General features: G+C 34.8%; 1 protein-coding gene across 2 annotated transcripts in view; it reads right to left on the reverse strand.

The window, feature by feature from the left end:
• Window positions 1-6263: 6263 nt before the first annotated feature.
• The window catches only part of LOC138697834 (F-box/LRR-repeat protein 7-like), a 371715-nt gene continuing 351955 nt past the window's right edge, over window positions 6264-26023 (reverse strand). For both annotated transcript variants that reach the window (XM_069823395.1, XM_069823397.1), the window contains 2 exons: window positions 14451-14630; window positions 6264-11363 (listed from right to left, as the gene is read on the reverse strand). In XM_069823395.1, coding sequence (XP_069679496.1) covers window positions 10828-11363; window positions 14451-14630 — 716 coding nt within the window. In that variant the 3' untranslated portion in view covers window positions 6264-10827. The remainder of the gene's footprint in view (window positions 11364-14450; window positions 14631-26023) is intronic.

Below are 26023 nucleotides of genomic sequence, written 5' to 3' on the forward strand. Positions count from 1 at the left end.
ACGTAGATGGGAGGATAATATTAAAATGTATTTGAGGGAAGTGGGATATGATGGCAGGGACTGGATAAATCTTGCTCAGGATAGGGACCGATGGTGGACTTATGTGAGGGTGGCAATGAACTTGCGGGTTATCTAAAAGCCATTTGTAAGTAAGTAAGTAATATTCTGTTTTATGAAAGGGTATAGAATGGGCAAAGCTGACATTACTATTCTTTGTTATGCTGACTCTGAGGACCTTCTACGACAAATTGTTCCGTAAGTTTATACTTACATCTACAAATTATAACATGAAAATATCAACATCTAAAACAAAATATATGATAGTAAGTAGAGAGCCAATTATTTGATGTAAACTTGAAGTCCAGGGAAAAGTAATAGAACAGGTCATGATATTTGATTGCCTAGGAGTAATGATAACCAGCAGCAGAATATTACACACGGAAGTATAAACTCAAGCAAATAAAGCCACAAGAATAGCTGGATGCTTGAATGTTACTGTATATGGAGAAATAAATTTGCAGTGCTTGGGAAAAGTGACATAAGTCAGTTTCCACAAACCTTTTTTGATAATTTATTGACAACTTACACTGGTTTATGTCGATTTGATTTTTTTCTGTATGAATTATTGTAATGGGAGGAATACTTATGTATTTTTTTCCAAGCGAGCAGATGTTCCGTAAGTTGTCAATAAATTATCAAAAAAGGTTTGTGGAAACTGACTTGTGTCACTTTTCCCGAGCACTACAGAAATATTGTTTGATTTTTTTTTTATGTTCTTCACTTACATTGTTGAATGTTCATTTGTCCTTTCTTTCTGTTCACCTGCATCTTCATCCTGTTGATTTGTAGTTACAGACTGATCAAATCCTTCAGAAATTTCCAAGTCTGTCATTTTAGCTTCAACAATTTAGAAACCATCTGTCAATACATGTGGATGTTATGATAGATGCCTGTGTTACGGAAAGTTGCTTCAGTTTGCCACCCTTTCAAAACCTGGCTGAAATAGACATGACACTTCCAGCTGTCTCTGGATTACTAAACATCTTTTTCCAGTTTCTTCTGCACAGAATTTCTTGACCGGAGCAAATATTACCCTGTCAAAAGGCTGAAGCTCATGGTTTATATGGGTGCCAGAGTCAGTGTGATTATGTTTTATTGTCCACAGAATTCCACAGCCGAAAGAGAACAGAGTGAAACATAGTTGCCGAGAACTAACAGGGTAGGATCATTAAGGGGGTAGATACACCATTGGCCTGCAAAAATTTAGTGAAATTCATTTTTTTTTAATATCTCAGCTACTATAAAAGCTAAAATGAACAAAACTTTTCATACTTACATTTTATAAATCACTATTCAAAACGTTAATATACTAAAATAATATCAAATTTACATAACTTTTTTTACAACCGTAAAGCATTTACATAATAAAATACACAATTAAATATCTGCACGATTCTTTTACTGGAATGTTTTAAAGACCTACATCAACAACAGAGTCTATGATCTTTTACCTATTCCTTCAAGAAATATTTTTTTTTATTAAAAATTTTATACAATTTAACGTTGAAGGTAATGATTAAGAAAAAATATTTCTTGCAGAAATAGGTAAAAGATCCTAGACTATGTTGTTAATGTAGGTCATCAAAACATTCCAGTAAAAGAATTATGCAGATATTTAATTAATTGTATATTTTATTATATAAATGCTTTATGGTTGTAAAAAATTATGCAATTTGATATTATTTTTACAGGTAATTAATTAGCTATTTTAATATTCTGAATAGTGTTTTATAAAGTGTAATATATATTAAGCATGAAAAGTTTTACTACGGTGTACCAAAGTACATATGATATATCTGTGCAGGAATTCTGCTTTACCATATGGTGAAGAATGGGTAGAACTGAGAAAAATTCTCTCCAGCACTGGGATCTGAACCCAGTTTTTCAGCTCTACATGCTGATGCTTTATGCACTAAGCTACACAGGATTCAGATTCTGATGCTGGATTGAATCCTACTCGGTTTAAGTTTACCTCTTCTGTTCCCCTTTGGTGGCTTACCCTCATGTACTTTATCACAGAATATGTGATAGTGGCACAATGTCCAACACTATGTACAGAGGTGCACTCATTACAAGCGACTAAGTGGCCGGTGTCCGACAGAACAAGACGCTGTCTTGAATCACAAGGTGATTACTTACCTTATCATTATTACTGTGATATACCAAAGTACATACGATATTTCGTGCAGGAATTCTGCATTACCATGTGGTGAAGAATAGGTAGAATGGAGAAAAATTCTCTCTGGCACCAGGATCCGAACCTGGGTTTTCTGCTCTACATGCTGACTCTTCGGTGCATCATCCAGTTTTCTTTCCTCGTCCACCATTTCTGAATAGGATGAATACCGTAAATTTATTCTTCCCTGAGTGATTTTTTTTTGTCTTGTTTCTGTCATTCAGTTAAGTGAGCTGGACAATTTCTGCCCCTTTTGGACAAATTTGGTGTGCGAAATAATGGATTCTTGAATAAGGGAAAGTACTACATTCATGTTCTCTTTGCGATTATTTGTTTGTCTTGAAGTTAACTTCGTAGGCCTAACACTTGTTAAATATAAAAACTTAAAAAAATATTTAAAAATTTAAGTTTTGAAATGTTTATATTTATTTGTTTATATGGGACTTTATATGTATGAAACAGATGCATTAAAAATTAATTTGTTACTAGGGATGAATTTGAAATCCATTTCCAATTTCATATTTACGAAACGTGCGTTATTTTTTGTCCAAACTGTACTTTACGTAATTTCAAAACAGACGGCTTTTGTATCTGCATTGCCATTGGCTGAATTACGCGCAATCCCCTACTACTGTGTCCCTGTTGATTTATTAAACCCCTGTTCACGGATTAAACCTTGCCAGCTAGTGTGGTGATCACAAAAAAACGTGATAGGATTTTGTTTTTGTTTAGTAGTTGCAGAGTGGCACGTGGAAGAGGAAGGAGTGATTGAATTTATACAAGGTAACTAGTGTTTTTCGAATTGCTGAATTATTTCATATATTTGACATTTTTATAAATTAATGAGAATGACTGCAGTATACATTATATACGACGAGGTTTTGAAGCAATTGATTAATCTATAACTTGACAAGGAAGCTTCAAAATATTGACATCTTACGAATTTATTAGCGAGAAAATTCAGTTATATAATATATATCAGAAATATGCCTAGTTTTTTTTTCAAAACAGTCTTTGTTCTATTAAATTTTATACATCGTGGACTTCACTTCTGTCGTAATTTGTTTTACTATGTAGTCTTGCATAGACAGTTAATGCAAATGTAAGGAGGGGCAGGGAGTTACAAAGTCTAGAATTCGGATAACTTACGCCATTTCTTGTATTCACCTACAGTTACTCGTAAAGAATACGCATATCACTTCCGCTGCTTGAGGTTCTACAGGGGTATCAACATAAGTGAATGGATTGGTCAGGTTAGTTTTGATTTGAGTATGCTAATTTTTATTTACTTCGGTACTTTCAATTCAGATACTTTTGATTTGTTTAGGTTAGTTTTGTTTATATGTATTTGGTTTATGTTGAATTTGGAATATTCAGAGATAACAAGCCTAAAAGTAGATGACCTCTCAAGTAGTAAACGTAAAATATCAACAGTATTTGAAAATGTTTAACGAAACCTAGATAAGAGGAAGACAGGTGACGAAGAAATTGAACATGAAAAGAATGAAGAGGAAAGAAGAAATTTGAAGCACATTTTCAAGGGAAAGCTGCTACATTAGAATCCACATCTGAGAATAGTAATGAGTACTGAACTCATCTGAAAAGCTGTATACAGATAACAACAGGAGAAACAATAGGATACAGAGAAGGTGTGAAGATGGAAGAAGGGAGAAAATGGAAAAACATCAACACAGAATAAGGTAGAAGAAACTACAGGAAACTAAACAACGAGCTAAAAAAAGAAACTGATAAGGCGGAAGAAGACTGGATGAAAGAGAAATGTAAATAAGTAGAGGACCTAGACTCTAGAGAGAAAAGGATGATATGATTTAATGTACTGGGACGTAAAATGTATGGACTTCACAAAAAAGAACAGGAAATCCATGTGAATGATAGAAGACGAAATCGGAAATGAAATAACAGACAAGGAATACTGAACAGATGAACGAAATGTGTAGAAGAGCTATGAGACAAGGAATCGTTCAGATGACTTAGCTATAGAAGACGAAGCAACCATATCAGAAAACGAAAAATGATTTTATTTTTTAAGAGAGGAAATTGAACTAGCGCTGAAAGAAATGAAGAATGAGAAAGCAACAGGAGTTGAGAGAATCCTCATTGAATTATTGAAATGCTTGGGTGAAGACAAGAAGGAAATTCTATCATTATGCAACGAAATATATGAGAAAGGCGAATGGCCTGAAGATTTTACGGAGACAAGTGTTGCTGCCAATACCGAAGAAAAATAATGCCAAGAAATGCAACGAGTTCAGGACTATCAGCCTGATATCACCCTTGGCAAAGATTCTCTTGCGAAATTCTGAATTGGAGAGTATATTCTAACAAGATGGAAGGACAATTGGAAGAGTAGTTTGGCTTCTGGAAGGGAAGAGGTATGATAGATGCAATTGGACTGCTGTGAACAATTGGTGAATGATACCTTGAGAAGAATAAAGAAGTGTATATAGTGTTTATGGACCTAGAAGAGGCATTTGATAGAGTGGATTAGAATAAATTGATAGGGAACCTGAAAAAAATAGGTGTGGATTGGAAAGACGGTAGACTATTCTGTAACCTTTACATGAAACGAGTAAAAGTCAGAGTAGGAGAATAATAAGGTTCTTAGGAAAATATTTGGGGCTAAGAGGGAGAATGGAGAAAGTTACATAATGCAGAACTGCACGCATTGTATTCTTCACCTGACATAATTAGGACCATTAAATCCAGACGTTTGAGATGGGCAGGGCATGTAGCACATATGGGCGAATCCAGAAATGCATATAGATTGTTAGTTGGAAGGCCGGAGGGAATAAGACCTTTGAGGATGCCGAGATGTAGATGGGAGGATAATATTAAAATGGTTTTGAGGGAGGTGGGATGTGGTGATAGGGACTGGATTAATCTTGCTCAGGATAGGGACCAATGGCGGGCTTATGTGAGGGTGGCAATGAACCTCCGGATTCCTTAAAAGCCATAAGTAAGTAGGAGAATAAATATCAGAAGGAAGTGAAAAAGGGAGAGGAATACCACAAGGATGCTCTTATCACCCACCCTAGTCAACATCCACTGGAGGATTTGGTGAAGAACTGTTTTCAGAACATGGGAAGGTTGATAGTAGGAGAAAGAAAAACAGTGTGCATAAGATTTGCTGCTGTTAGCAGAAGAAGAGATGATACTAAGAGATATGCAACTGGAGCTACATGACAGCTATGAGCAATATGGGATGAAGGTAAATGCAAATAAGACGAAGACCTTGGGTATAGGAAGAAAAATAAAGTACATAAACTTTCGAATTCTAAATGAGGCAGTAGAGCAAGTGGATAGCTTCAAATATTTGGGGTGTACTATAAGTAGTAACATGAGCTGCTGCAAGGAAGTCAAAAGGTGGATAGCAATGGCAAAGGAAGCTTTTAATAGAAAAAGGAGCATCTTCTGCTGACCTCTGGGGAAAAAAACTAAGGAAGAGAATAGTGAAGTGCTTTGTGTGGAGTGTGGCATTGTATAGGGCAGAAACATGGACATTACAACGAAATGAAGAAAAACAACTAGAGCGTGTGAAATGAACAGGCAAAATAAGAAATGCAGCTGTTCTGGAAATAGTGGGTGAAGAAAGAATGTTACCGAAACTGATCAGGAAGAGAAAAAGAAATTGGTTGAGCTATTGATGAGAAGAAACTTCCTAGTGAAGGATACACTGGAAGGAATGGTGAACGAAAGAAGAGTTCAGGGTAGATGATGATGTCAGATGATAGACGACATTAAGATATATGGATGATATTCGGAGACTAAGAGGAAGATAGAAAATATGAAAGACTGTATAATGCTGGGTTTGCAGTGAAAGACCTGCCCTCGGGCAGAGAATTATAAATGAATGAACTTATTACATGAAGGTACTTGTAAATTTTTACATTTAAGTACATTTTACTTGAAATATATGTTTTTGTGTAAACATTATTACATATTGAATTTATGCAACATAGGACTGATGAAATGGGTTTGGAATGTGATTGAATTAATGAACACTAACTGGAAGTATTTTATTTATTTCAATCCATAACAAATGGCAAGCAAATTGTGTTTTTACTATATAAAATTACGCATATATACAATAATTATTAAAATATAAGGGTTTTAACTCGTATACTAACAATATTCACAGATATTACTTACACATTGTGAATTGAACTTTACAAATCTATATAGCAGTTTAAGGATAGCCTGAGCTATCAGTTTGACTGTACAGTCAATTAAGCTCATTATTTCTGTGTCTTTCTCTCAATCTAACTATATTTTTTAATTTGTGTTTCTGGATTCAGACTACAATGTGGATAATGTGGCATATTCGATAAATTCCTATACCAGTATTTAAAAATTATGAATTACTAGTGTCTTTCAAGATACAAATAATTCAGAGTGTCACTCCAGAATATTATACCAGTATGTAAAGATTTCAGCGTGATGTACCTTTTAAACTATTTAAACATGTGTAAGCAATAAACTACAGAGATGAACTAACTAATTGGAAAGAGAAATTACAGTAAATACTCTGATGCTAGTTCAGGAATCTTCAGAATATACCACATGAGTCTTCATTATCCATTCAAACTGAAGTTCCATTTTCATTACTCTTTCTGAAACTGCACTGGGGGAAAAGAAAATTGAACTCTACCACTTTACATGAAACTAGCTGATAATAAAAAAATATATTATCTTTTTGCTTCATTTATAGATGGACATTGCGGTTAGGTCTACATCACTTGCTTGTTTTAAATAAATTACCTGTATGTGAAACCAATATGTTTATTTTGCTGCCTTCTCCTCTGAAGACAAAACTAGTAATGTAGAATGTTCAGGACACAGTGCAAGAATTCAAAATATTTGCACCATAGTCTTTAGTGACCCCATAATACTTCAGTTTCATTCTGAGATTATATATAGTTTGAGGTGTATTGAAGAAAAAACTGTGTATTATTGTTCTTGGATATTGTATACAAGTTCCATTACCAGTCATTACAGGTCGTAATAGAGTTTGGCACATAAATATGTCGTTAAAATAAATATTTTTCAACCTTTCTTCGTAACAAAACTTATTACGAAAATAGCTGATATTATCGGCAAAAATAGTTGTCATTTTCTTGGTTAGGCAAGGAAGGGTCAAATTAAAATTAATGGAAGCTGTTATTTTTTCTAAATACCTTCATAAACTGAACATTACATTACAAAGATTTTACTGTCTGAAGCTCAATCCTATTTTTATAAACAGTTTTACAGTTGAATAATTTCAAGGGAAAAATTGTTCTGGAGCCAGGTATCGGTCTCTGGACCTTTGGCTGAATGCACCAATGCTCTACTGACTGAGCTACTCAGGAACTGCACCCGACATCATCTCAATTTTTCCCTTTATATCCACACACCTCAAGTGGGCGACAAGATGCCAGAAACCCAACTTTGAGTGCATACAAACTCTTGTGTGACTTGACATGGGTAGCTCAGTCGGTAGAGCATTGGCACACTCAGCCAAAGGTCCCAGGATCAATACCCCGCCCCGGAACAATTTTTCCCTTGAAATTATTCAGTCTGTTTCACAGGGAACTATACCTGAAAGCCAGATTTGCATAGTTTTATATTTATATAAAGTATTGTAGTTCTGCAATTACATTTTGATGCAGGTCTACAATTACAATTATTGGAGATATTTATATTGTCCTGAACAATTGTTTCTATCATAATATGCACTCTGTTATGGAAGCAGAAACATGTCATTTCTTGAAATGGAAATTGTAAGCAAAAGTGTTCACTTGAGTATTGCATTTATTTAATTAGACCTAGTAAATGATTCTTTTCGTTCTTGTTGACAGTAATTATTTACAAAATATAACCATTTCTTAATTCCCTTATTACTTTCTATATTCAGAAGTCTATAAATAACTGTTAAATGCAGTAATCATTTCGAATTGTTGAATATAATTTAAGTGATTTAATTTTGTTGTATATCACCCAAATAGGGTATTGGTGGACCTCCTGCCTGTCTGGGTGATGTGTTTGAAATGTCTTCTCATACACCTCAAAGTTTTTCACGAAAATGTGGAGAGGTCTTCTATATCAGTGTATTTTTAACAATTGAAAATATTATTTGTTGCCTTGGAATAAAAACTGGTAAAACTAAACAGCCAGACATTGATTTATAGAAATAACATATACCGGTAGTCATATGTTGGAAAAGTCGTGCTTTTGCTTTCCCCAGTAGGTCACATAAGCGAGTTATACAATAAAGTTCATCATTAGTACAATAAAGTATTGTTCTTGAAATGAAAGTGACTGTTATTAAACACTATATTTGTTATCTGCTGTAAAGTAATCACAAGGAGTCTAAAGAATTCCACTGTGATGAATAAATGTTGTAGTTGAGGTGTTACCATAATTAACCAAAGAATGACTGAGGTCGGAGAAATTAATACAATTTCTGGGATAAATGTATTAAAAATACATAAAGTTTGGTCCACAGGTAAATGAAAGAAAGACTGATGCACAGAAAAGTCTTACAAATAAATACAAAAATAAGAATGTAAATATAAACAATATATGTTATATACAATCAGAAAGTACATGTATGTGATTTATGACAACATCTTCACATATAAACGAAAAAGAAAAAAAAAAAAACAACGAAAAAATTCACTTTACACTTAAGAATAATTCAGTAATGTAGGACATCATGAAAAGGGCATGAAGAGGATCTGAAAGACTATGAAAATCATGATAGTCTGCTAGAATTATATTATTAAATATTTAAAATATTTTAAATTTTTGTCCATGGTGAAATAGTATTCATCAAACGTATTAATACATAAAATGGCTTAAGAATTTAACAATTCAATGACAACCAAATCTTATCTGAGGAATGAATGCAGTAGGCCTACTGTAAGTAAATAAAGAAACAGTTTCTTGTTCAGAGCACCAAATAACATTATTTTCTTTAAAACATAGTAGTCTACTTTATGAAACTGTTACCTGAATTTTGCTAAGTTAATATTTAACTTGCACATTGTCTTTTTATACATATAATTTACTTATATTTCGAAAAAATATTTGTAGCTGTAATTTTCATTATTAAAACCACTTGCGAGATGAACTACTTCAACAGACATATTTGTGCAAACTATGAATTGCATATAGTGTTAGTATTTAAGTTAAAAATTGTTACTGACATACATTTTATGAAAAATAAATAAAGGAAAGTGTGTTTATTTTGAATTGGCAACGTATTTAAAGAGAAAAATTTAAAGCTACAATTTCGAATTGTAGTTTTGTATAAAGCAGGTTAAATCCGATGGCTTACAAGGCTGCAAAACTGTAATTAAAATTTTTTGTGCCCCACTGAGAATAACAAAAAGTTTGTTATACTATTTTTTTCTTACCTTTCGCACAACTTGAGATTATTTATTAGTTCATTATTTACATATTGTTGCCCAACAAGATCAAATAAATATTAACACAAACTTATCTGGCATAAATAAAATGGTAATATATTTTGTATTTTTTGTGTCCTTCAGAAGAGAGAATAGAAAGGCGCTAATATTTTGAATGTCGATTAGAATTTATAAGCAAATTTAAGCATTTGGAAAAACATTGGTTTTGTTATTTTAAGTACATTATGCACTCTGATAATGTTAATACTGTTGCAAGCATTTTACACATCATTACTTTTATACTCTTGACGGATTCTATTTATATCGTGTTTGTTTGTATTTTTTATTAAAGAAGATGAAAACATACGGTACTTTCTTACAAGGTTTAACGAAATATTTTTTGTATTTAAATGTCAGTTACAAAACTTTTTTTCGACTAATGGTACCAAATGGTCTTCCAAAATGTTCTTCTAATAATAGGCCTACCTTTTGGTGAGTGGTATAAAGAATGATTACCAAAATTGCATTTATTTGGAAAATATAAAATACTGAAACCTTCTTATTACATGAAAGTACCGTAGCTAATTATACTGTCCAGAAATCTCTGCAATATTAACCACACAGACAGCTTTCTATAGAGGTTCTCAGTATTTGAAAATAACTTCTTTGTGGTGTATTGATTGTTTTATATCACGAACAGTTATGACATCTTTTTGCCAGTCCCTGCAAAGTGGAATGGATTCATAGAAACATATTATTGTTTGAAATTAATACAGTTGTCTGGTGAACCAGATGTGTAATTGGTTCTTTCGTGTATTTCAAGCAGTCCAGTTAACAAAATGTACACGGCTGGAAGAGCTCAAATAACTATAAATGTGCCAAATATCTCGGATTACATTGTCCCTGTACCTGAGTGAGATCTGTCATTAAAAGTTCGGGACAAATGTATGTTGTAGTGTGTGTACCTTTATCGCTGTGGTAAATGTTAATAGATCAGTTCAGATGCACTCGCAATGCTATTTATAAAATCCATGTAGTGTCAAATAACTTTGGTGGAGAGAGAGACCAAAACCCCATTCCAAGATCCATTAAAGTACTTCATCACAGTTTGAAGTTCCATACGTCAATTACAGATGTGCTTGAAACTCAAATTACTCGTGCACTGCACCATAAGAAACAATATCAAAAAAATCCTGGATTCGTATGTTCAATTATGCATCGTTTGCAGTATTTCTTAACAGCTCTGTAGCCCTCGAGAGATATTTGACAATCTTGAATGTTAAGTTGCTGGAGTCCTCTGCAGTAGTATGCTATACACTGCACACCTCGATCCGTCACAAGATCACAGCTTCGCAGGCTGAGTTTCTTGAGGTTGGGACAGCTCTCTGCAAGAGCCCTGAGACCTGCGTCACTAACATCACACTTGCCAATGTCCAGAGCCCGCAGTCGGGTACAGGAGCGAGCCAGAACCGTAATGGCGTCATCACTAACTGCTTCACAGCCCCGAGCATTCAGATATCTCAATTTGTAACACCGCCGTGCTATCACTTTGAGACCAGCATCCGACACCTGATCACACTTTGCCACTGACAGATACCGTAACGTTGCTCCCAATTTGGCTAGTTCATAGAGCCCGAAGTCCGTCACTTGGGTGCAATCAGACACACTGAGTTCCCGCAGCATTGAACAGAAGCTCGGCACATATTTGATTCCAGCATCTGCAAAGAAAAGAACAGTTTTATTTATACTACATAGCTAAAATAATTTCATTACTTTTATTTTATTTAGTTGTATTTCTGACATTAAATCAATAGATGTTACTTTGCAATATTTTATTATTTATTACATGATTATAAACTGTCCTTCATTTGATGACAAATAGGCGAAAATACAAGGATATGGGGAGAACAATGCCTCCCAGGTCAAAGTGATACAGGCTACTTTCTCTAGTATTAGATATAAAGAAAGCATAATTCTGAGGAGTTGTAATAAGTTTATCTGCAAATTAATATACAAATGAACATTTACACTTAAACATTATATTTCTAAATATATGGATTCATTATACCATTTATATCATTTTATAGTTTGGGTAAGAAAGAATTGGGACAAGCTTGGAACATTTTGTAGAGAAAGTTCATTCAGTTCACTTCATGTGCAATGAGTTCCTTTTTTAAAAGATAGAACAAGTGGGAGTAAACTTATTATTAATCATGAAAAACCTGCTACCGGTAATACTGCAGTTAGTAATGTAAATGTTGGTGCATCTGCTATTATTGTGATGACTAGAGAATGGATTTCTATGTGCTAAAAAAGAGAGATTAGGACTTCATGAAATCCAATTTAGGACTTCTAGGAGTTTACATAAAATTAACATTTAATTTTTATTTTAATAAATATTCATTGTTAGGTGGAATTTATGTACAATTTTGTCGCACAGATACTTTATAAGTCCCAGAAAGAAGGCAGTGCGCATGATCAGAAACTGGGTCACAGGTTAAGGACTAATTGAGGTAATAAAATTAGTTTTGTTTCGTCATATGTCTGGGACTTATAAAGTATCTCTGCGACAAAACTTCTTTCTGAGAATCTAAAAAGAACTGGTGCTGACAATGAGTACTACTGAACTGAAGACTCAAATTCTATCAGTGAAAGAGACTCATTGCTGATTGATCAGTTTCGTGTCGCATAACGCGAAAACTAATTTGTAAGCTCTCGTCTAGTAAGCTGCACCACCTATCATCCCTTTTATGCTAGATGGACTTTTCCAAACAAACTTCGGTTCCAGGAAATTAGGTAAAATTTTCTTTTCTCTCCTTCTAAGACCAATGTGGAACGAATTTGCCATGTAAGTGTTTGTAAGAACATTTTTTTGGGCATTTAAAAATTTTTAGTAGCGTACTTATATTTAAAATTTGAATTTTTATAATGTTTTTTGTAGGGAGCTCTTCAATTGTTTTATTCTCAGCTTTTCTTCCAAACTTTTGCAGTAAACTGTCAAACGAATTCATGTTGGTAGAACAGTAAACACGTGTAATGAGGGCAAATACTAGCAAAATAGTTAGGCTTATACCACTTAAACAGTTGAACTTACATTATTTTAACATTGTATTTCTATTATATCTACACCATAATAACTGGCCATGCTATGTCGCTTATAAAAGTTACACATGCGCATAATACAATTTTGTATCATTTCACTCGAATACCATATTCCATTTTTAATCGGTTATTTAACGATGCTATATTAACTATGTAGTTATTTGGCGTTTGTGGAATTGATGATAAGGCGATATTTTTTTCAGAAAAAAAAAAGAGAGGATTTGCCATGGGTTTATCTGACATTCGCCTTACAGTTGGGGCAAACCTAGGGGGGAGGGGAAATCGGATAAGTTCATGCAGGATTTGAATCCTGGTTCGACAGAGCAGTTTTCGGAATACGAGCCTCTCAAGCTACTGCTGTTATCCATGTTTTGTTATGCTAAAACTAAATGAAGTAATGTAATTTATTTTATGGCAAACCACTATTTAATGTTTTTATAAAAGCGTGTTGCTACAAAGAATTCTATAATTTTATGCTATATATTTAAGAAAAGTAGACAGCTTCAAATACTTGGGGTGTATTGTAAGCAGTAACATGAGCTGCTGTCAGGAAGTCAAACGGAGATAGCAATGGCAAAGGAAACTTTTAATAGGAAAAGTAACGTCTTCTACGGATCTCTGGAAAATAACTAAGGAAGAGACTGGTGAAGTGCTTTGTGTGGAGTGTGACATAGCATGGAACAGAAACATGGACATTACGAAGACGTGAAGAGAAATGACTGGAAGCATTTGAAATATGGATATGGACAAGAATGAGTGTATGAAATGGACAGACAGAATAAGAAATGAAACTGTACTGGACTACAGAGGGTGGGTGAAGAAAGAATAATGCTGATATTGATCAGAAAGAGAAAAAAGAAATTGACTGGGTCACTGGCTAAGAAGAAACTGCCTACTAAAGGATGATGCACTGGAAGGAATGGTGAACGGGAGAAGAGTTGGGGACAGAAAACGATATCAGATGATAGACAACTTTAAGATATATGAATCGCATGTCGAGACTGAGAGGAAGGAGAGAGAAGAGGGAAGATTGGAAAATGCCGAGTTTGCAATGAAAAACCTGCCCTTGGACAGAAAATGAATTTATAGTTCAACTATAGTTGGGTTCGATTCCCGTTTGGGGCAAGTTACTTGGTTGAGGTTTTTTCCGGGGTTTTCCCTTAACCCAACATGAGCAAATGCTGGGTAACTTTCGGTGCTGGACCCCGGATTCATTTCACCAGCATTATCTTCATTTCATTCAGATGCTAAGTAACCTAAGATGTTGATAAAGTGTCGTAAAATAACCTACTAAAATAAAATAAAGTTCAATTACAGTAGGTGTAAATGTTACTTTTAAGTACCCGGTAGCATATATACTGAGCTATCCAAGTCAGATGTCTGTATGTTATAAAATTATAACTATCATTCTATAACTATAACTATAATGTAATTTCGGGTAAAATAGGATTTAAGAAACTGTATATTCACATGGATGGATGGATGGATGGATGGATAGATGGATAGATAGATAGATAGATAGATAGATAGATAGATAGATAGATAGATAGATAGATAGATAGATAGATAGATAGATAGATAGATAGATAGATAGATAGATAGATAGATAGATAGAAATTAAATAAATACATAAATAAATGATTGATTGAATAAATAAATACATTCATGATAGAATAATAAATAAATACAAGATTGAGACTTACCTGTAATTTGGATGCATCGCCTCAGGTAGAGATAAGCAAGCTGTGGGCAGTTTCTCACGATTACCCGAAGCCCACCATCTTCCACTGCCTGGCAGTCTGTAAGGTCCAAATACTGGAGTAACAACCTTCGAGGTGGCTCTGGACCCGGTGTCACACTGATACATGAGATTCGTGTACATCCTGCAAAGAGATGCATCGTGTTGAAGTAAAAGAACCATAAAATGAAGTATGATACAGTACAAGAAGAAAAGGGAAGTAATAAGTTCCAAAGCAGGACTTTGAGAATTAATATTTATCCCATTTGCAAAGGTAATATCGGAAAAGACACGATTTGTTATTTGAAAAATTTTATTAACCAAATTTACTTGTATTCTGTTTCATTTATATTTAATGATTCTATAATTTCCTAAAAATTTGTTGTTTTACTTATGATAAATAGTATTACAAGAAAAGTAACAAAAACGGTCATCATTAGCCCATTTGTAAATAGAAATAACTCATAACTAAAGTCCGAATTTTTAGTTCCTACAGCATGGAATGAGAGTTAATGGACTTTACTTACTACGTCACATGTTCTTGAGTACAGACAGAGCTTACAACCACAGCACGTAACACATGCACTACAGAGTTGCCCGGATTGAAACAATATTTTCCTTGCCACTAAACATACAACTTCAGTTTAGTCATGTCTGTACGACTGCTATTCACGTTCAAAAGTAAAAGAAAAAAAAAATGTCGAAAACTAGTATTAAAGTACGATAAATTAACAGAGAAATTCGGAAGGCAGCATTTCCCTATAAATGGGGACATAAATCTTTGTAATTTGTCATCTTCGTGGATTGTGATTCATTGTAATTAATTTTGAATTCAGCATGACAATTTGGGCATTTAATTTACATTTTATCAATGATTTGATTAGTAAAATATTTACAAGGCCTGATGTAACATTTAATTTAGTAATTATTTTTGTAATGTATAATGTGCTCGTAAAATTGTTGTTTTTGGTGTGTGCTTTTGTGTATTTGTTTTCCTTGAGGATATTCGATTATTTTAATAGGACTGTACAAGTTGTACACATAAATTCCGCACAGCACTGCACCGACCTTCTTCCCTCTCACAACTCGAGCAATGCTCCGTTTACTCACCTGACGATAAATGAACTAAAAATCTGGATTTTACTTAAAACATTGTTTTCAGAGCAATGCTCCGTAATTACTCACCTGACGATAAAGGAACTAAAAATCCGGCTTTTACTTATAGCATTGTTTCCAGAGCAAGTCTTTAATTCATTATAAGTGTTAATTTAAAATTTTTACAAATGCAATAAGTCTGAGAATAGTTACAAAGGTAGAGAAGTGGAGGATCTTAGTATCTTTCATATGACTTAGCATTATGTATCAATTCAATTTTTTTTTTGTGCAGTTTGTGTCAGTGTCGGTCTTCATTACTGTAAAATAACATGCGAGCAATAGGGTATGATTTTTTAAAATTATAAATTAAATTTTAGTTTTTGATCAAACGAAATAAATTTGTGTTCTGTTGAGTTTTAATATTGTTTATGTACTGTAGTACACACATACAATATTGTTTTAAGTCCTGTGGCATAAAACTTAGTTGTTGTATTTCAAAATATTTTTAAATGAGGAAAGAATTATTTCCAAAGCGAAAGGCAATTCTTTTCGATATTTTATATGAAGTAACTTCTCACAAAGAAGGAATACATCTGCCTGACGAACCAGGTGACTATTCAGATCCGATTACAATATAATGTAAGAATTTAATTTAACTAATGAAAATGAAAACGGTACTAATTTGGAAACTAACATTACTGTCTATAAAAACTGTAATAAAATTATGATACAATAATAACATTAATATGTAGATACAAATGAATATTTAGTATAAGTATAGAGTCATTTAGAATTTGGAGAAAATTTAGAACTTTAGTTAGACGATTAGAATTAAATAAATTTCATACCATTATTTTAACAAACAACCCAAATTTATGCAAGTCTAGTTTTCAGGTAAAACTCCTTGTGAAGCAGACTCGAATATTTTCAGAGGTCCTGGGATCGATATCCTGCCCCGGAACAATTTTTCCCTTGAAATTATTCGAACCCAAATTTGTTTACTAAAATTTAAACATACTCAAGCTTTTGCATTGATGTTTTAAGATGGCGTCATATCTCCGAAATTTGTTACATGATGCACGGTATACGTACTTAAACGCAAGAAACAAATGCATTATAATTTAACCATTATGAAGGTACTTGGTAGGCTCTCTAGAACACAGATGGTCTGAAATACCAGCTGTATGTGCGAGTATGGTGTAGTACAAAGTCTGTCCCGCTGGTTCACTCCTTCGGAGAATGCGTCAGAAAAACGAAAGAAAACATGTTAGAAGAAGATCTGCTTCATCAAACATTGCTTTCCGTTCCCACAGCTTGACTGTGTGGTATGGAATTGGAATAATATCTCTCATGACAGACAAGGTCGCTCGCTTGCTGGATGATTTCTAGGGGATTGCGTCACGTGATGGGTGGGAGTCGTAAGACAAACCAGAAACCTTATGCAAATGCTTTTCACACAACTTCTAACAAAAGAGTTGAGAATACAGACTGATTTGTTTAAATATTTAAGAAATACTTCCAGTGCTCACAGCTGAAAGTCTTTTTTGTCATTATCATAATTTCAACATCCATCGGCGTCATCTGTAACAACAAAAACTTTATTTATATCGTCGTTGGCGAGGCCATCTTTATTTTGACTTTTGAAAAGCATGTAATGTGGATACACGTGCCGGATGCTTGCGTATAAACACGAGATACTTGTTCACGAATATGTGGAGTATGGTTTATTTGAAAATAGTTCATTCATTCATTTAGTGTTATGCCCAAGGGCAGGTCTTTCACTGCAAACCCAGCTTTCTACAATCATTCCTATTTTCTGTCTTCCTTTTCGTTTCCTCATATGATCCATATATCTTAATGCCGTCTATGATCTGATATCTTTTTCTACCCCGTACCCGTCTCTCGTTCCTATTCCTTCCAGTGCATCCTTCAGAAGGCAGTTTCTTCTCAGCCAGTGAGCCAACCAATTCCTTTTCATCTTCTTGATCAGTTTCAGTATCATTCTTTCTTCACCCATTCTTTCCAACACAGCTCATTTCTTACTCTCTCTGACCACTTCACACGTTCAATTCTTCTGCATATCCACATTTCAAATGCTTCTATTCGCTTCTCTTCATTTCGTCCTAATGTCCATGTTTCTGTCACATACAATGCCACGCTCCATACAAAGCACTTCACTAGTCTCTTCCTTAGTTTTTTTCCAGAGGTCTGCAGAAAATGCTCTTTTTTAAATAGTAGGCCTACTTATTCTTACTTTTACTAGTAGAGAAGGAAGGGTAAAAATGAACATTACTATTCGTTAGAATTCTTTTAATCGGAATATGGAGCCAACATGCTTCTCTAAATTGATCAGTGCGTGCTGAGTTCATATTATTATTATTATTATTATTATTATTATTATTATTATTATTATTATTATTATTATTATTAGGTCTACTGGCCTATTCTGGTTTCACAAAGTCATATGTGATTTTAAAATTGAATTGTTCTTTCCAGCATTTTCTAGGTAATAGGGTTATAGTAATATATCTGTTATGGTATTCAAAATGGTTTTATCCTGACGTATGTGTAAACCAGTTCTTTCCATAATGTCCTATTCTATCTATTATATTACTGACTTGCAGTTCATATCTTAAGTTATGTCTTCGCTTCTGCAGTTCAGCATTGTGTATTATGCTAAGATCGGAGTAATCTAATCTCTGTTGCTTCTGTTTGTTGAATTCATTATTATTATTATCATCATCATCATCATCATCATCACTGCAACTACTATTAAATAGTTATTCAATGTAGTAATAGTACAGTAGTAATGATACCAACGTCGTCCATAGAAATTGTGGACGCCCCATAAACATTCGTCAGGGCCCTTTCTACTCGCCAGTGTTGTAATGAGTGTTGAAATTATATAATTTAAATACAGTATTAAGACAAGCTAAAGTAATTTTATTACGATGTCAGGCATCCTTATTTGTTACTGAAATTGAAATATTAAAGAAATAAAAAAAAAATACTCAGTTTACAAACATGTTTAAACAGTCTTACGTCCACACCTGTGGAGTAACGGTCAGAGCGTCTGGCCGCGAAACCAGGTGGCCCAGGTTCGAATCCCGGTCGGGGCAAGTTACCTGGTTGAGGTTTTTCCGGAGTTTTCCCTCAACCCAATACGAGCAAATGCTGGGTAAATCTCGGTGCTGGACCCCGGATTCATTTCACCGGCATTATCACCTTCATTTATCACTCAGACGCTAAATAACCTGAGATGTTGATACAGCGTCGTAAAATAACCCAATAAAAAATAAAGTCTTACAATTAGCAGAAAAAAATGTAATTCTAAAAAAACAAATACATGCACACATTATTATGTTTAAGAAAAACTAATATTCAGGTACAACTAAATCAGTGTAATGTAGCCTAATTAACAAAATTGTACTATAATATTCTAACTGAAACATCACATTTATAGAAGTTCTTCAGAAGTAGGATATTTTAATCATAATCCTCCAATAATAGTACCCTACTTCGTAACACTTGTTGAAAATATTTTTAGTTGGTTATTTTACGAGGCTGTATCAACATCTCAGGTTATTTAGCGTCTGAATGAAATGAAGGAGATAATGACGATGAAATCAGTCCGAGGTTCAGCACCGACAGTTACCCAGCATTTGCTCATATTGGGTTGAGGGAAATCCCTGGAAAAACCTCAACCAGGTAACTTGCCCCAATCGGGATTCGAAACCGGACCACCTGGTTTCGCGGTCAGACACGCTAACCGTTACTTTACAGGTGTGGACTTGTTGAAAACATAATTACTATTTCAATAATATGTAACTTAACAGAATTCTTATTTCATGTAAGAAAAAAAACTACGAATATTCTGTGTCTTCCTTTTCATTAAAAAAATGTAAGAATAGGTCCGAACCTCCCCACTCGAGTAGTGTCCCCCTTATGGGCGGCCCTGATGACAATAATTATTAATTATAGGATAGTGTTTCTTTATAAATTAATTTATTCAATTCTGAAGGTCACATTTCTATTTAGAAACTTATTACAGCAGCGATTAGTTCAGAAGTTCCAACAGATCCTGACGTCAAGGCGAGGCAGCTTTAATATATTCCACACACTCGCGGCGCGTCTTAACATCGGCCACTCTGCGAGAGTGGCGCCGCTCCGTCGATCTGAGTGGGGAGTCGCCCACTTGCGACCTCTGATCTTGCGATGGAGACTCCAATTGCAATTATCTAGTGACCTAGAGAAGCCGGCAGAGCGGGCAGGAATGCTTTGAAACGTCATGTAGCACACTTCGTCATCATGACTGACGATGGGCAGAAATTAAGTTCGTGATGGGATCCCTCGACCTCAGCGCACGCCACCAGCTTGGATCCTTCGTGCTGAGAGGTAACGCGACCCCAGGCTGATTTCCAGCTCTGTGCATATTAAAACAAATGTTTCGTGTTTACAATCTTGAATGAATCCAGTCCGGGACAGCAGAACAACTCTCGCTTGAATTCTAAAGTAACGCGCGGAGATTTCAACGCTGGTATAGAATAAAAGCATTTACAAACACGATGTTCATAAATATATTAGTGTGTTTAATACTTGAGTACACAATAATTTTTAAAGTGAGCTTTTACAGACAGTAATGTAAAAGTCGTTACGAAGATAGCACATACTTTATCATACGCTTTATTTGTTTCACGAGAATGCGATTCTTTCATCATGTTATCAATGATATTTCCTTATATAGTCTGTTTTCTTGAACTTTTATCTCTAAGACGTGCATAAATGACATCATTTACCATGGACCTAAGTACCGGTACTGATATTGGTACTATTGACAATGTTGCCAGCAATATAAACATTTTCCAACTAAAACACAGTCCAGAAACAACTAAAACCACTTGTTAAGCAACTAGAATTCACATTTTCCATCATTTTTTTCATCCAAATAACATTAATATAATAAATAGTTAAATATACAGAGTGTTTCATAATTCTTATTACAAACTTCTAGGGGTTGTAGAGGGGACTAAGTAGATATAGTTTTGATTAGGAACCCATGTCCGGAAATGTATCGTTTCGATGCAAAATAAGTTTGAAGATCGTATCGATTTCACATCTCCCACTTCATTAGAGACAATGAAGATCTTCCTCCGACTCTACAGGAGTCTCATAAACAAGATTCTTAATGTGGCCCCAAAGGAAAAAGTCGAGAGTTAAATCTGGCGACCGTGGTGGCCAAGGAGTTGGACCACCTCGACCTATCCGTCTTTCCCCGAATGTTTGGTGAAGATGTTCGCGGATGACAAGTGAGAAGTGCGCGGGTGTTGGAACCACATTTGCTGACGTAGTGCCAGTGGCAAATCTTCATAGTACCTCTTGCAGGAAGGTCAAGCACCTGGGACCACGTTAGGCCGTACGTGGAACCACTCTTGTAGTGCGTACTGGCAAGAGCTCATGGTCTCTAGTAAAGTGGGAGATGTAAAATCGATTCGATCTTCAAACTTATTTTGCATAGAAACTATACATTTCCGGACATGGGTTCCTAATCAAAACTTTATCTACTTAGTCTCCTCTACAACCCCTAGATGTTTGTAATGGAAATTATGAAACACCCTGTATTCTGTTCATCTGAAAATCAGTGGTCAGTAAGTTACCATCTAGGCCTATATCAGGCATGCCCAGCCGGAGAAAATCTAGCCTTCAAACGAGGTGCAACAGTAACGTAGAATCTCAGAATACCATGCAGGCACATATATAAAATATATTATACGCACCTCGTACGAACGCTAGAGTTGCCCCGGCTGGGCATGTCTATTCTATATCACTTCATCAGTATATTCCACAGGTTGAGCTGATAGAGCTGCAGTGGAAGTTGGAGTTTCTTGTAATTTATATATCCTCCATTTTTTCCTGTTTTTTTTAAGAATCTATGCAAAAAGTAAAAATTGTGGCAGCACTGTTTTTTTCTGCGTAGACCAGCGTAGATCCGCAAACAACCTTCCGCCTGTTGACCTTAAAGGAGATCACAGGTGTGGCAAATTATGGCCGTTGCAACTACTATACCCGCATATCTCATGACCATTTGTGATGATTCTTCTATGCTGGTGATGGTAGAACTTAGACGTAAATCATAACCGAAGGCAAGGTTTAACTATGTAGGTAAACATTTTTTGACACGAACTAATATCGTTTTAGTAGTTCATTTTAAGTAGCCCTACCCACAAATAATGAAGAAATTCATTGAATTGAACCAGGTTTGGAAGAAATAGGCATTGTATTATTTCGATTTCAAGTAAAGGCCATGATTATTTACCATATACGCCATTTTAGGATAACTGAATCTTAGATACTGAATATGGACAAAAGTCTACAAATAGTTCGAGATAGAGAGACGAGAAAACACAAGCCCAAAACCATTTTTCGATGGCAGGAATGCCAAGAAAGTGTGTTTCCGCGAAAATCTCTCGAAGTGGATATGTTGCAGATTTAGAGTACTTCATATAATAAAAATATAATATATAAAATTACGAATTTCACAAAGAAATTAAACGTTTAATAAAGTAACCATTTTAGCTAAAACATTTATAATCATTGGAAAGTAGATTTATTTCTGTAAATTATTTTCAGGTAGCATAAAAGTTCTCTAATAAGAAAACTGCTTTCACACGAAATAATAATATAATTTAAAATGAATCATTTAGCCCAGGGGTTCCCAACCGATGTGTCGCGCAGCTCCATGGAGTGTATCGCGAAATTTTGGAATTGGAAAATAAATTGTATGCCATCCAGAAAGTCTCTTTACAACGCATTTTTTATTTGCAACGAAGTCTTTGATATGGTACATTTTATTTTTAGACAGACTGTACCAATGAAACTTGAACACCTGCAACAATGCTCAGTTCAGTTTTTGAACCATAAGGCCACGTATAGAGAAACTCTGTGCAACCCACCAAGCGCAGACTTCACATTAATTTAAACAGGCGAGTTTTCTAAAACGATAATAAAAATTTTTATTGGATATCCAGCATAGATAGGTTGGATTGACACGCACCTTTTTTTTTCTAATGCCACTCAAGTTGCTGCTTGTTGTTTTTAGAATTTTCGATGGAACCGAAATATGTGTGAATAATTGTGTTTTTAATATAATTTTTCTTTCAGTTCAGCTTAGATCTTGAAAGTCTTAGTTAAACGAAAATGAGGTTAAAACGACAAAATTCCAGTGCAGTGAACAGTAATATCTCTCCGTCCGCTATAAAATATTCACATTTTTCTCCAGAAGAACAGTACTGGTTATTAGTAGTAATAATAATAATAATAATAATAATAATAATAATAATAATATGTCGCGATATCGTGGGCGGTCAGTAAAGTGTGACGTCACTCAAAAAAGGTTGGGAACCACTGATTTAGCCGAACAGGAAAAAAACAGGCATGTATGGAAAACACTAGATATAACTGTAAATATTTCCATGTGAAGTCTCAGCATGACTCATGACACGACACGAAAATGTTCGATTAGAGTAAACATACTACACTAGCGGAAGGAAAACGACTACTGAGCAACCTTAAGAGAGGAATATATATGCGTGGAGTTTGTTTTGTGTAACTTACGTCAGAGTAATTATACCATAAACTTGGTCTCCTCTATAAACTTAGTCCGTGTGTATATTTGAGGAAGGAAAGGAAATCATATTCTGAATTGTTTATACCGTTTCTACTGCTCGTTCTTACATTAACCATATTTCAGAAATACCTTCTGAAAGTATGTAAGTTTTATTATCGAACAAGGTGGAAGTTTCTTTTTATTAACTTACTCAGGAAATAAAAGTATTCGCGTCTCTTCTGCTGTTAAGTAAGTTCACGACAATGAATCCGACATTCCAGTAAATAAGTCTAACTAGTTTTGTTATCACATTATTTTCCAGTTTATATTGATTTCCAGGCTTCTTTCTGACAATAATAGTTGCACTCTAACTTGATGCCCCGCCTTTGAATCGAGAGACAATAGAACCCACCTGCTGTTCGTTGCAAATCCATAAAATCTTAAGAGTGGTATGGAAAATTTTATCATCGTAATCATCATTATCATCTGTAAAGTTTATGATCATTAACCTGTTACGATCTCAGGACTATTGGAATTGGTATCTCCAACTTATCGGCGCACTTCCTTTTTTCCCATTTTCCCTTAGGACGGTATTCATACATCATCTCAGGAACTCGAGATGAAGGCATTCTTCGGTTATGATTCATGTATGCTTATTTCTCATAGGCTTCAGTCTAACATATCCAGGTCTTCTTTTAACATTGAATAAAGGCTGGTTCACAATAAACCGGGAACGGAAACGACAACGAGAACGAGAGCGGAAATATTGTTAAAATAAATATAGCCTATTTAAATGTGAGCATTCCCAATTAACTATAGTGAATGCTCACATTTAAATAGGCCTACATGTATTTTAACATTATTTCCGTTCTCGTTCTCTTTGTCGTTTCCGTTCCCGATTTATTGTGAACCAGCCTTAACTGTTATGTACACTGGCATTCTAAGATACCTGATCCCTAGCAATCGAAAGTGATCGATAATTTTTTCGTAAAAGTTTGATTTCAAGTTAACTTCATCTCTCTCAACCCCAAATACTTTCCTAAGCACCTTATTCTCGAATACCCTTAACCTCTGTTCTCCTCCCAAAGTGAGATTCCAAGTTTAACAACCATACAGAACAGCCGGTAATATAACTGCTTTATAAATTCTAACTTTCAGTTTTTTTGAAAGCAGACTAGATGGCAAAAGCTTCTCAATCGAATAATAGCAGGAATGTCCCATATTTATTCTGCATTTAATTTCCCCTGGAGTGTTATTTGTATTTGAACTGTTGCTCCGAGGTATTTGAATTTTTCCACCTTTTCAGAGGAAAATTTCGAATTTTTATATTTCCATTTCGTACTATGCTGTTGTCACGAGACATAGTCATATACTTTGTTTTTCGGAATTTACTTCCAAACCTATCTCATTAGATTTCGTACCTACTTGCTTCAAGTAAAATCCCCGTGTTTTCCCTAATAGGTTGTGGGTTTTCTCCTAATTTATTCACGTCATCCGCATAATTGTTATTATTATTAATTATATGCTGTAGGGCTACATTAAATTACAACGTATCTTAGTTAATGATTTATAAATTTTGCATTAGGTTCACAAAACGGTAGTGGCATTGAGAAGAGCCAACTTGGTTACAGCTGTTAGGCATATATATGCAATATTTAAAAATACCATCATTATCACCATCAACATGATGTTTCGTCTATTCGGGACTAATTATTATAGACTTATGACACTAATATTTTTAACGTCTTACTAATAAAAACCCTATATACAGACGTTTAACTGTCTTATACTTATACAATAAGTAGCTCGTTTATAAGTCGTGTGTAAATTCCTTACTAATAATCACTACATACGTCGTGTACAACAATATAACTGTTACACAGCTACGTCATAGTTTCGTCATTACTTCGTTACGAAAGGTAATAGAATATCTGAGGTTCTCTACTGCATCCGGTGGAGCGCTCTAGTGTGGCGTGTTAAATATCGATAGTACAACTGGCTCTAATCGATTACCACACTACATTTTGGTCAAAGAGTACAAGCTACAGCAATATTATTCTAATAATTCTATGATCTTTGGTTTGGTCTTCTGTGGTTAATGTCGGACCATCGGATCTATGCCCCTTCAGCGCTGTCGTCGTTCTTGGAAAAGTTAACGCCTCTACTCACCCCATTCCACCCGTTTCTCTCCCACTACGTCAAACAGCAGGCCACGAACCTTGCCGAATAGGGATGTTGCCAAACTTCCGTCAAACAGTGCCATGTCTCTTGAATATTGCCTATAATAATTTAAGGTTAATTATTACTTATTCATAATTTAATTTAAGTAGATCTAATGACGCTGATTGATTTACGTAAAATGCTATTACTTGCTTAATAATATTTCTTTCACCACTCCGTGCTACAGTATTCATGTTGAGTTGACAACACTGGACTGCAAGTGCAAATAAACTGTCCCTCAAGAAGGCTCAAAATTGTGAGTAGTGGGGGAGAGAAAGAGAGAGGGATAGAAAAGAGAGAAATAGGAATACAGGGAGAGAAATGAATTGCCGAGGCTGAAAAGGAATTATGGTTCAGTTCGCATATCTTACGGGGGCACAGATCCGATGGTCGGACTATACAAGGTAACCATCATAATAAAATTACAGTCGATATGAACAGCTGTTAGAGGGGCGGCCATTTTTTCTCTATATACAACACTTAAACAAAGGGTTTCGTGTATATAACTACTGCAAAGCAATTCCCATTGTATAGTTACAGCCTGTTTATACGTCCATAGCTTATCCACGGTTTATTAGTAACGTTTTCTGTCTCAACTCTGCATAAGTCTCGTATAAAAA

Source organism: Periplaneta americana, chromosome 4 (assembly GCF_040183065.1).
Source record: "Periplaneta americana isolate PAMFEO1 chromosome 4, P.americana_PAMFEO1_priV1, whole genome shotgun sequence".
NCBI lineage: Eukaryota > Metazoa > Arthropoda > Insecta > Blattodea > Blattidae > Periplaneta > Periplaneta americana.